The sequence below is a fragment of the Gallinula chloropus genome (genome assembly GCF_964237585.1).
Source record: "Gallinula chloropus genome assembly, chromosome: 3".
NCBI lineage: Eukaryota > Metazoa > Chordata > Aves > Gruiformes > Rallidae > Gallinula > Gallinula chloropus.
The window spans coordinates 91,500,357-91,513,554 of NC_140087.1; the positions used below are offsets into that span (position 1 = coordinate 91,500,357).

Below are 13,198 nucleotides of genomic sequence, written 5' to 3' on the forward strand. Positions count from 1 at the left end.
TCTCTTCATGCAGCTTGGTTTTGGAAGATTTGAGAGGAGCCAAAGCACTGAACAAGCGCTCCCTGAATAAAGCAATGCACAGCACATGGCAAGGGAACAGCCTGTGGCATCCAAGTTTTAAAAAAGCCTTTGCAGGATTTTCACGTGTCGACGTTCTCACGCTGCCCAAGGGCTCTGTACAAACACACCTGGTGTACACACAACAGCTCCTCTTTAAGGCAGGCTACACGTAGTGCTCTCCAGCAGCCGTTACACCGACACTAAATGCTCCTCAGGCGGTTTGGGAATGTTCTGCTGAGCGGTTTCATGGTGTTACTGTAACCAAATCTCTCAAAACTACTGGAAGGCATCTCCAGTAAGTTTTGTTTAACAATAAATATTCTTTGGCATCAATAGCTTAGATATTACCTGTAAAAGGCAATACCTACCCAAAGGGAGCTCTCACTGTGACACACTGATCAGTTGTGTCAGGACCAGAATATGGCAGCTGAATCTGTCACTTTACACCTGCCTTCTGACTACACAAACAGCACATGGCTGGCACGTAGGTTAGATTAATGCATGAGACTGAAAATACATATTTTCCCTTTGGCTTTTAATTCCCCAAAGACCACAAAACAGCAGAGAAAGGTTGTAAAGCCCTCAGGAAAAAAAAAAAGTAAAAAAAAAAAAAGTTGGTCAGGCAGCTAAAGCAGTGGAGATGGCTTCTGTCCATTGCCTGTGGTCCTGTCACTGGGCACCACTGGAAAGCGCCTGGCTCCATCCTCTTTGCACACTCCCATCAGGTACTTATACACACTGATGAGGTCCTCCTGAGCCTTCTCTTCCCCAGGATGAACAGGGCCAGCTCTTTCAGCTTTTCCTCATAGGAGAGATCCTATCCTCCAGTCCTTTCATCGTCTTGGTAGGCCTTTGTATGCCCACATCTCTGTTATACTGGGGAGACCAGAAGAGGACACAGCACCCCAGGGGTTGAGGTGAGCGTGACAAGCCTGTAGTTCCCTGAGGTCTCCTTCTGGTCCTTCCTGAAGACAGTAGTGACATTTACTTCCTCCAGTCCTCAGGCATCTCTCCCAATTGCCACAATCATTCAGTGACTACCAAGAGTAACCTCATAAAGACATCACCCAGCTCCCTCCACACTTGTGGATACATCCCATCAGGGCCATGATCCACATCCAGTTTAAGTATTGCCCGACCTGATCCGTTTCCACCAAGGGTCCATCTTCCTTGCTCCAGCCCTTCCCCCTGGTCTCTGGGGCCTGGGATTCCTGAATGCTCGTCTTGCTAGTAAAGTCTGAGGTGAAGGCAGCATTCAGTACCTCACATGTATATGTCCTCTTGTCACCAGGCCCACTGCCCCTTTCAGACACGGGCCCACATTTTCCTTACTCTTCCTTTTGTCACCTGGGCATTTTTACAAGTCTCTCTGTTGCCTCTGTCCCTCTACAGATTCCACTCCAGCTGGGCTTTGGCTTTCCTGACCCCATCCCTGCATGCTCGGAGAGTGTCTCTATATTCCCCCCCATTAACTCTCCCTGTTTCCACCCTCTGCAGGCTTCTTTTTTGTGTTTGAATTTTGCCAGGAGCTCCTTGCTCATTCAGGCAGGCTTCACCACACGTCTGACTTCTTGCTCACTGGGATGGACTGCTCTTGAGTTTGGAGGTGGTGACCCTTGAACATCAACCACCTTTCTTGGGTTCCTCTTCCCTCGAAGGCCTTATCTCATAGGATTCTATCAAACAGATCCCTGACGAGACCAAAGTCTGCTCTTCTGAAGTCCAGATTTGTAATCTTGTTTATTGTCCTGCTCCCTCCTCTAAGGATCTTCAGTTCCACTGTTTCATTGTCTCTGCAGCCAAAGCTGCCTTCAACCTTCACATTCCCAACGAGTCCTTTCTTGTTTGTGAGTATGAGGTTAGGCAGAGCAGCCCTCCTTGTTGCCTTCTCTATTGCTTGGGTCAGGAAGTTACCATTGATGCTCTCCAGTACCTCCTGGATTGCTTATGTCCTGCCATGTCATCCCTCCAACAGATCCTGGATTAGCTGAAATCCCCCAGGAGGCCCAGAGCCTGTGAGAATGAGGCTGCTCCGAGCTGTCTCTAGGCCTCAGCCACTTGCTTTTCCTGGCCAGGCAGCCAACGGCAGACACCTAATACAATGTCACCCATACCTGTCTGCTCTCAAGTCCTTACCCATAGGTTCTGAGCTGGCTCACCATCCATTCTCAGGCAGAGATTTGTGCATTACACCAGTTCTCCCTCTTGAAGACAACAAAACCTCCCAGCCTGTCCCTTCTGAAGAGCCTGTGTCCCTCCACAGCAGGCCTACAGTCATGGGAGCCATCACACCACGCCCCTGCGATCCCAACAAGATCACAGCTATGTAACAGCCACAGATGTGGAACTTCTCACGTTGGTTGCCTGTGTTGTGTGTGTTAGTGAGCAGGCACTTCACTGTGTCTGTACAGGTACCCCAGCATGCTGGTCTCCCCAAAGGCGTTTGATGGCTTTTGCCATACTGGTGCCTCGTAGGCACTTCCTTCTTTGTACACAAATGCTCGAGGTGACATCACTCAAGACCTGCTTTGTTGATTCTGCATTCCCTTTTATTCACATCACTGCAGGCCCTTTGCTTGTCAATCCTATCTATCGATTCCTCACGGGGCTGCTGGTAACTTCCTCACTGCCCCTAGTTTACAGCCCTCCTTCCCAGTCAGTCATCCAGCTGGCACAGGTGGCTCTGCCCTGCTTGGTGAGGTTGGATTCCATTTCTCCCAAGCAGATGCTGATCCTCAAACAGGTTCACACAGACAGGGAAGCTCAAATCCTCTTGCCATCCCCAGCTCCACAATCAATTGTTGACACGCAGCGTCAGCGCTCTCCTCTTTACACTTTTTACTGTCACCAGCACACTTGAGGAACAGGCCACCTGGGGCCCTCTACACCTCACTAACCACCTCAGAGCTCTGTTGTCACCTCTTCTCTCTAGATTGTCCCTGGCAGTCCCATGCTGAAGAACAGGAAGGGGTAATAGAGGGCTGGACAAGCTTCATCACTCCCTTAACACACCCTAGATCCAAGCCCCTGTCACGCAGCAAACTTCTCCAGAAGTTCAAGTCAGGAGATGGGTGCTTCTGTCCTCCACAGCAGGGAGCTGGCCACTACTATCACTTGCAGCTTCATCCTGGTGGTCTTGCACTGTTCAGCATCAGATGCCTCTGATGCTTTACTTGAAAGCACCTCTTCAAGTTGGAGGGCAGTGAACCAGTTCCATAGTTGCAAGTCTGCAGGTGGAGCTGGAGCCACTTTCTTGGTGCCAGAAGTCAACAGCTTCCATTCTTCACCGTCCTCAGAGTTTGCACTTACCGCTCTGCTGGGAGTGGACTCTGCTGGTGTCTCCACTGCAGACGGCATCTGGGGCTCCTGAGGCTGTCATGCCTTTGAGAAGATCCTGTCTATCTCTCATCCTCTCTGCTGCTGCACAGCCTGCTCACTTCCTGCTGTAACTCCTCCACCTGGTGCCACAGGTCTTGCAAAACAGCACACCTCCTGCAGAAAAGAAGACCATCTCTTGTGGCCTCAGGGAGAGGCTCTGTGCTCTCCCACAGCCTGTGACTGGCATAGCTGGGTTCACCATCTGAAGCTCTGCCTGTGTTGGAGCCTCTGCCCTGGCAGGGACAGCTGCTCTAACATCTGCCAACTGAAAGCAGAGGTGGCAGCAGTGGAAATGAGAAGGTGAGACACGGGCAGTCGAGTGAAGAACCAGAGAGGAGACAATGGCACACGTGCACTTTCCTGCTACCTGCAGCTCTCTGGCACTGGTGGGTATCTCACAGGTGAGCAGGGGTGGACTGCAGGAAAGCCAAGCCTCCACCGTTCCTCATTTATATAGGGATAAGTAACAGCCCCATGTCACATCTTCAGTTGCTCCTCCCTGACTGGAAAAGCTCCCTGCATTCCAGGGAAGCAGGGAGAACAGAGCATAGCATGCAGGTGTGCAAGTAAGCAAGTAAGGCAGCACACTATTCAGGTCTTAAATTCTGTGTGCAGCTCCTGCCCTTCTCTCTGCAGTGCCAGTGGACTCACTGGCTATTGCAGCTGCTCCTCTTTCTGATTTTGCCTGTTTCGTTTTCAGGCATCTCCACAGTTCCACTCAACATCATCAGCTGCTGGTTCCTGGCAGTAACTGATGAGGAAATGAGCACTCAGGTGCATGCAGTTCATTCAGAAACAAAGAAAACCACTCAGAAATCTCATCTGCTCTCCTGCTTTAAGGAATTATCAGCACTACCTGAACAATTCGGATGAAGATTTCAATTGGTCTTGGCTGATACCCAAGAACAGAATCATCCCTACCAGAAGATTAAAAATTCAAACTCATCTCTTGCCATAGGTCCAGTACCTAAGGCAAATGATGTAGCCTTTTCTTGCCATCAACCTTTTCTAGGTTTGAAGAACTTTATCTCCCCTGCAGTCTTGTTTGTAACTCTTTCTTTAGATTTCCCTTCTCCAGAACTTAAAATAGTTTTCCTTTCCTCCAGATTGTGTCCAGCTGGTCCATTCTGGTTTTGAAGTGATGCCTACTCTTCCTCTGTGTTCCACCAAAGGCATTTCCAGCATTGAAGAGAAGATAATCATAGAATCATAGATTCAGGTTGGGTTTGGGTTGGAAAGGACCTCTGGTTCCAATGCCTAGGAGGCAGAGAACTAGGGAGTAAAGTTGAGCCCAGGAAGAAGGGAGGGGTGGGGAAAGGTGTTTTAAAATTTGGGTTTCTCATTGCTCTACTTTGTTGTGCTTGGTAATAAACTAGATTAGTTTTTTCAAAGTTGTTTTGCCCACAATGGTACTTGCTGAATGATCTCTCCCTGTCCTTATCTCAACCCACAAGACTTTAATTGTATCTCCTACCCCTGTCTAGTACAGGAGGGAGAGTGATAGAGTGGATTTGGTGGGCACCTGGCCTCCAGCCAGGACCAACCACCACAGTGGCCCTCCTCTGGACCCGCTCAAGCAGACCCATATCTGTGTTATGCTGAAAACCCCAGCTGGGGTCTCACCAGAGCCGAGTAGAGGGGCAAAATCTCCTCTCTCAACCTGCTGGCCACGCTTCTTTCGATGCAGCCCAGGAAACAGTTGGCTCTCTGGGCTGTGAGTGGACATTGCCAGTTCCATTACACCCACCAGTATCCCCAGGTTCTCCTCAGGGCTGCTCTCAACCCACTCATTGCCCAGCCTATATCCATGTTTGGGATTGCCTAGACTTCAGATGCCTCAAAATTCAGAGGGGTAAAATAAACACAAACAGAAGCTACAAACAATTGAACTGATCACATTAGAATAGGAGTAGAGAGCTGTCCAGTAAGACCCTGCTTAAATAACATTCACAGGAAAGCAAACTTCTGAAACAACTATTTTTTTCCATAAAAACTGAGGACTCTGACACACTGTGCCCACCAAAATTTGTTAACAAGCTGACAGTTGCCTGCTGATGTATGGCAACCATGCTAGGTACACAGACCTAGCCTCAGGGGAAAATGAATATTTAAGGACATCTAGTTATCTAAAACATACTACTGCTTCACATGAAAGGCTTGTCAGACATCAGTCATGAAGAGCATATACCACCTCTACAAAAAGATATTTCTGTAGCCACCAAAGCAATTCTCAGCTCCCAGTACAATCCAAATCAGGCACACACACACACACACAAAATCCCAAGATGTTTAAGTAGACTGGATTTTAGAATCCCACTCGGAGAAAGGCTTATGTTAAATGTTTCTGAGAATCAATACATTCCAACTTAATACCTCACAGTTGTCCCCTTCTCCCCCCGCCCCCCCCCCCCCCCCCCCCCCAAGTTTCAGTGAAGAACGAAGATCCCACTGATGCTGGAAGACAGACCCAAACAAAGTCTGAAAATTAACACCTGGCTAAAACGATTTAGGGAATTGTTGTAAATACAGCTAAGAATGACAGACCTTTGTGCAGTTCCTATACAATGTTTGGCAGCAAAAACAATCTTCATTCTAATAGCTATAATCTAGCTATGCTCACTCCAGGTGAAGAAGCAGCACTGAACATACAACATGTCTTTTTCCCTTTCTCTGGCCACGAACACTGCACAGTGGGTACACTTCCAGCATGTGCCTTTTATCTAGCCCTACAGCAGGAGCTGGCAAAGTTAACTCTTCTTTAACCGCCTTGGGTTTGCTAGTAAGCAAAATTCTAAGAGAAAAGTTACTCATTCACATACTGGTTTTTACCAGTTCTTTCCAAATCCCATAGTTTTTATTAGCATTCACTATACAGAACACTAGGAAAAAATATTTAAGTGGTTTTGAAAACCATGATAAAGACACCTGTCTGAAAGCAGACTAAAGGCACACACAGTCCTGAGTGCTCAAGTCCTGTTTCAAACAGCCAAACCAAATGCTTTAGTTTTCAGTTGAAAATCATGTTATGGCTATGTTAATGGTCATAAATCCTATGGTCTGCATCAGTCTCATAGCAAAACACTGAAACAGACATTTCTGTGCCATAAAAACACAGTACTATATGCTGCCTCATAGGCTAAGCTTGAAAAGGAAAGGAATCTGAAAAAATCAACAACCTCACACTGCTTCTACAAATCAGTTTGAGGAGCACCATGAAATTCCCTTCTCTTTCAGTGTTCCCAAATCCCACTGTGGTATCTCAGAAGCACTTACAATGCAGAACATCATGGTAAATATCTCTGAGTGAGAAAGATATTTCCACATTTGATCCCTTCCTCTACTCCAGGTTTTTACTTCAATGCATTCTCTCAATAGATGTTGAAACAAGTGCCTGCAATCTCTATGTAAGAATTGCCTCTGGGCAACTTTGCTAAATTTTCCAAATCCCAATGTAGGAACTGAATGTTAGGGTTACCCAAATGTTGGACTGAGTCCTAGTTTGTCCACTTTCCCATTTGCAGTCTCACACAAAGTAGCTACACCACTTTATACTTCAAGAGATGCAACAGACTGAACCCTTAAAATCTCCCATTCTGAAACCCTGTTTCTAGTTTCCAATATTGCCCTGCCTTTTCCCTGAATTCCATACAACTTTTATCCATATTACAGAGTGAAAGATCCTGCAAAACACTCGTACCACAGGCACCCTCAAATGCTGCCCCGCATCAGTTCCCAGACGAGACACCATGCTCCTGAAATGCAATCCTTCAGGGCCTTTTCAGTCCTAAAGCAAACCAGAATATTCCCTTTGTTCCAGTTTACTAAGCAACCCATGTCATCAGAATCAGAAACCCATCTTCTGCTACCTCCCCCCCATCCCTCGTCTGGTTATGCTACATTTTCTTTAGGAAAGAAGAATGGAAGACAACCAAGGGTTAAATCTTGCAAGATATCATTAAGGACCACGTATTTGATGACAGTTCTGTTTGCTGCTCCTGATTATGGCACTTAGAAAAAAGCAAAATGTCATTAAAAGTCTGGACTTGTTTGTTAACAGCAAGTAAATACATTCATGTTTTCTAGTATGCAATCAGGTTGATACTTACCAGATATTAAGAGTAACATTATCCTTTGTACTGCTTTTTAATCCACTTAGTGCCATACTTGGTCTAGAAACTAACACAATAAGAGATAAACTACCTGTATCAAAACATTTCTCTCACAGAAAGTCCAGTGTCCAATCTTTATCACAGAGATGCACTTTAAATGATCTATTTTCTATAATGGCTAATGCATATAATTCAATATTCTTTAGCAGCTACTCCATTATTCAACCCATCTCCAACCACCACCATCCAAAGAATTAGCTTCACTTTGCTTTTCTCACATGGGAACATTCAGCCTGCATTCTGCTGCTAAACCACTTTAAACCAGCAGGTTACGTCACTTGTTTGTGGAACAGAAACAAGAGAAAGTAAAAATTCTGAAAGACTGATTACTGAGAAACAGCCCAAAACCCTTTTCTTCTGAGCAGGCAGTAACTACATACAAAAACTGTCACTTCAAGCTTCAGAAAAAGGCAGCAAGGGGGAAAAACAGAAGTCAACCCTATCTGATGCGTATGTTGCTAACACTGGCCCATTTATTTCAGGGCTGAGGAGAAACTTCCTGATTCTAGATTTGAATTTACTCAATCTACACCAAAACTGGACACATTAAAAAGCTCACTGGAGCTAGGAATGGGTTACTGTTTTTCACATCTACGTCTATAGGTAGGTTCCTCTAGATGAATTTTGATATAACACAGCAGAACAGCAGACAAGAAGCACTCAGATACTCAGATTCCTTCTGGTACTCTGAACAGTGTTCCACAAGAGCCAAGAAAATCTGTGCCACGCTTCCCTTTGCAATCTTAACTAACACATCCACACATAAACACATGCATACAGCTCATTTCCCTCACCATTTATGGGTGGCTTAAGGCATGGTGGGCAGCTTGCTCTATCTGTAGTTCTATGTTTGCAGAGATGTGACTTCAGTGACTAAATCCCTACCTAGCACGTTGCAGGAAGCCAGCCCTCAGCGACAGGAAGGGGAAGGGAGCGTAAAGCATAAAAATTACAATCAGATCTACTGAACACCACGGATATGTGCACCTACATGTTTACACACACATGTCACTAAATAAATTTTACCTGAGCAGGAGGTACAGCAGTTGCTGGTAAAGGATTAGAGATCATTGGACCGAAGATATCCAGGTCATCGTTCAGCGTTGTGACAGCAGCAGTGCCTCCATTTGTAACAGATGCTTCAGCTGGACCATCTTAAAAAGACATCAGAATCACATTTAAAGTGAAAATTGTTAATTTAACTGCATGAGAATAATTAAAGTTGTCCTCTCCCTCCTCTACTGCCCCCATCAAAGATTTTATCCTTTTCAGACATAAGACTTCTTCAGACTGTGACATTACTCAGATTTTGTAAGGTCGTCTTTCCCTAAGAAGACAGTATGCTTCAGGAAAGGAAAAAACAACCTCCAACAGAAACATTTCAAGCCTTCCTCAGGGACAGCCACATCAATTTATTAGCACACATTACTCATTTTTTGAGTCCTATTCAAGCACACTGACATTTTCAGTGAGGATTTAAACAGACACCTTACTGAGAAGGCCCCAACTTGGTAGCCACGTACCAGACAAAATAATCTGGGTTCTTGAATTAAAATTTGCGGTTTAGTATCCACAAAGTTATCCCTGGTATGCTAATTTACTCAAGGGTACATAATTGAACTTTGCATTAGGAAAAACGTCCCTCCTTCCCCCTTTTTCAAAGGTGCTTTGGACAGACTTTCTTCTATGGCTCCCCATGAAGAGCCCTGCCAGGCACACTGGGCTAATTATCCATAAGAACTTATGGCTCTTGCTCTGTACAGAGTTAACCTTCTGCAGCCCTGGTGCTTGTAACTGCTGCTTTAACACATGGAGACATTTACTGGTCCTGGTGAAAGTGACATGTAGGATAAAAAAGGGCTACGGAATTACATGAAGAATTGCAAGAAAATGCTTTAAACGATGCAGGGATGTGACCATCACAAAACATGCTAAAGGAACAGAGCAACCATTTCTCACTTCATTTCAAGCTGGCCAAGAATGAGTGGAAAGAACTAGCTAATTAGTTTAATTCCTAAGCATATCACAAGTGGGCTGTCGTTACTCAACAAATGCCAAGTTGAGTATAGGTTCTGCTGAACACTGTGATGACTGCACAGTATTAGCAGCAAACTTCAGAAAGGTTCTCTAGGAAGAATATGTAGTTATGTCTCAAAGTTGCCAACACTCACTGGGTAAGTCAGACTTCTCTGGCAGAACAATCCAGACGAATTAAGTCACAACTCTCTCTCCAACACCACCATGACAACTGGCATGGCTTTTTATACATCACAGGAGGATAAATTCTATGATCCCTAGCTTACAGTACACTGAAAAAAACCTTACCACTAAAATCAAAACACAATTTCTACTTCATGGTTTAGCATGTTTAAAGAACAAATTTCCTTCTGGCTGCACTTGTATCCCCTGTTCTCATTATTCAGAGCAAGTTTCTGTAAAGGAAACTTTCACTTACCTAGCACCCTAATTAAAGGATATGGGTTCATCTGTTTGTTTTTAAAGGTACACAGTTACATATAGGAAGCTGACTACAAATATATCCATTAGAAACTGGAACAAACTAGCAGAAACAGTAAGAAGGAGCTAGTCACTGGAAATCATTTAGCTGAGGAAACTCTCACAGGCGACTGACAGGATTTTTGGCTGTTGATTCATACGAGAAGGGCCTGCGTTCTGAAACAGCCTGTTCAGATTAGTCCCCCTTTAGCTGCCTGGCCTGAAGTATTTATTGATTTTAAAGATCACAGAATCATAGGAGTTGGAAGGGACCTCAAGAGATCATTGAGTCCAACCCCCCTGCCAAAGCAGAAGAGCAGATAAAGACTGTCACTGCTGTGTATGTGAAAACTCGACACAGAAGTTATGAATGTCCAAGTGCAACGATGTGGAACAGGGCAGAAGCTACCACCCTCCACACATACCCACATCTGGTCTTACTGTAGAGAGGCTCATCTTGGTGCCTTAGTACATACAGGAACGTGGCACGGCTACAGCTGGTACAGAAACCACAACTTTGAACTCAGCATACGTGAAAATCTCCAGCATATTTTAAAGCACTTATTGCACCTTTTTCACAGGAGAATTACGAAACAACCAAGTGGAACTCTTGCAGTTCCTTGGGAGCTATATGCTTGCTTTTGTGACTACTTCAGATACACAAATGACTTTATGCTCTAATTTAAACATCACTGATAAGCAGATCTAGTAACAAGGACCTAAGTACCTTGAAGGCAGGATATGAGGAGGACAGAAGGGAAGCAGCCTTCACAAGAAACTGAATCTCAGCAGATGTCTTTACAGACCAAACTTGCGCAGTTTGTGAGGGTAACTGTGCCGTCTGCAAGGACTGAGAGAGACCCAACTCCAGAAAGGCAAAACGGCCACGGGAATGGCTTGGCGTTGCTGGATATCCTTTGCTCAGCAAACAGTGAGTGGTTTGCACAGTGACCACAGGAGTGAGGTTGCAATGAAACTGGCTGAGGTGGCAGGGGCGTGCTATGATTTTGCTGGGCAGACACAAAGGTACAAACTCATCTATGAGGACGACAGAACTCCTCACTTCTTAGCAACAGAGATCTTCTCCTTCCTTTTTTCTGTTCTGATGAATGGAAGTCAGCAGACAGCAAAATGACCCCATGTATAATCTGCTCCCCTGTTCCATTCTCACTACTGCTTTAAGATATGTGCAAATAAATACACTGGCAAGCTCAGTAACAAGCTTCTTTTGAGGTTTTGCTGTAGACAGGCAGTTCCAAAACCATCTCCCCAAAGGTTTGCTCTTTCAGATAAATTTAGGAATGTACAGTGCATAATTTTCATGCAAAAGGACTGTCTAGAATTAATAATTTAGTGTTCTCATTTTCTCAGTGAGGCACATGTATTATAAAAAAAAAAAAAAAACTCAAAAAAAATCTCCTGTCACTTTCCAAATTGGTTGAGTTTCCCTGAATGTAAAAAAGCTTCACAAATAAGACTGAAAATTTAAATGTAATCATTCACTAAAACAAGCATTTCACATATTGAGAACATGCATGGGAAAACACTTGCAAGAACATAGTATTTTTCAAGTCTTTAATATCCCAGAATCACAGAATCATAGAGGTTGGAAGGGACCTGAAGAGATCATCAAGTCCAACCCTGAATATCCTGCTTTATAAATTAATACTATGAAAAGCCAGGTTTCTGCTAGATCGCTGCTCTAAGTATTATTTGGTAATGCACATACCTTTCACCTTACTGATTTTTACACTAAAAATAAATATTTCCCTGTCTGTATCAGTGAAGAAACCAGACATTTTGAATTACTGCTTACAACAGTTTTAAACCTGTATGAATGGAAGTAATAGGTGATCTTGTCTTACTCATTTCTCAAAAATGTAACGGTTAGATTTTTTTTATCTATTAAAAAGCAACTCCAAAAACATTTTTCCCCCATGAAAATAAAGGATTCCAGAAAGAGCTACATTTCAGAAACTTAACACCGCTTTCACTCCAGTTTATTACTTGTAATAATATTAGTATTTTCATTTAAATACATATATGTACACACATACCCACACATGTTTGTGCAGGCAGATACAAAATATTTTCAAACTTGAATGTAATGTGTAATACTTTATAGACATGATGGATATTGTCAGCTTCAGTATGCCCAGCCATGGATTAGGACGTATGTCTTCCTTTCCCTCTTCATTTAAAAGTATATCTGTAGCATAAGAAAGATGCTCCAGTGGAGTTCTGAGTTCTAAATTATTCTAAGTATATTACTTTTCTTTCAACTTTTACTTCCTACCATTAAAACCTGTTTAGAAGAGATGTCATGTATCCGACAGAAGGAAGCGTGGCTGCAGTTCTTCCAGGGAACAGGTAAAAATCAGACTAAGTTATACAGGCCCATCTGATTGAGGAATTTATAGTTCTAACCAACAGAATTCTTCTTATGGAGACCATCACAGAATTACCATGAAACAGCTAACTTTTAATCAAAAGTACTTCCATCCCTTTTCTGGACAATGCATCCATAACTGGGTATGAAGTATCAGATGTGGCAGAATCCACTGCAACAGCAGTGTGGCCAAGGCAAAGCTTCCATGCTCAGTCAGAGAAGGTATTGTGGCACATCAACAGATGCCAGATTTCACTGATGCTCCTAGCTGTGGTCCCAAAACTTCTCTTTTTACATTTATGGCAATTTGACAGATAATGCCTGACTGCTGCCTGCTGTACTGTGCAGCAGTAGATGCTGCTTCTGCTGCCTCTGCATCCGATTAGAAAGTTCTGTTTAATTTCACAGCAGGAAGAAAAGCTATTCACCAATACACGGTAAATCAGGGGTTCCAGTGAGGTTTACCTGGATAGAGCTTTTCTCTGCATGTGTTTTATTAATGCCTGATGTGATAACTTCCAATCCAGTGCTGCCTTCTGTTACAAAAGCTTTTACACAGAGCAGCGACCCTTGGTATTTTTACCTGTACCAACAGCGAGAATGACCAACAGAAGAGCTTCAAGGAGCAGCTTCAAGGGAAACAGTGAGAAAGAAGATCTCCTCCTAAACTTCACGTTATGCTTCTGAAACTCTTTTTCTATGGGGC

General features: G+C 44.0%; 1 protein-coding gene across 2 annotated transcripts in view; it reads right to left on the minus strand.

Moving 5' to 3' along the window:
- SMAP1 (small ArfGAP 1) overlaps positions 1–13,198 on the minus strand; it is a 102,912-nt gene that overhangs the window by 6,719 nt on the left and 82,995 nt on the right. For both annotated transcript variants that reach the window (XM_084262380.1, XM_084262379.1), the window contains one exon: positions 8,634–8,761. In XM_084262380.1, the coding sequence (XP_084118506.1) occupies positions 8,634–8,761 (128 nt within the window). The remainder of the gene's footprint in view (positions 1–8,633; positions 8,762–13,198) is intronic.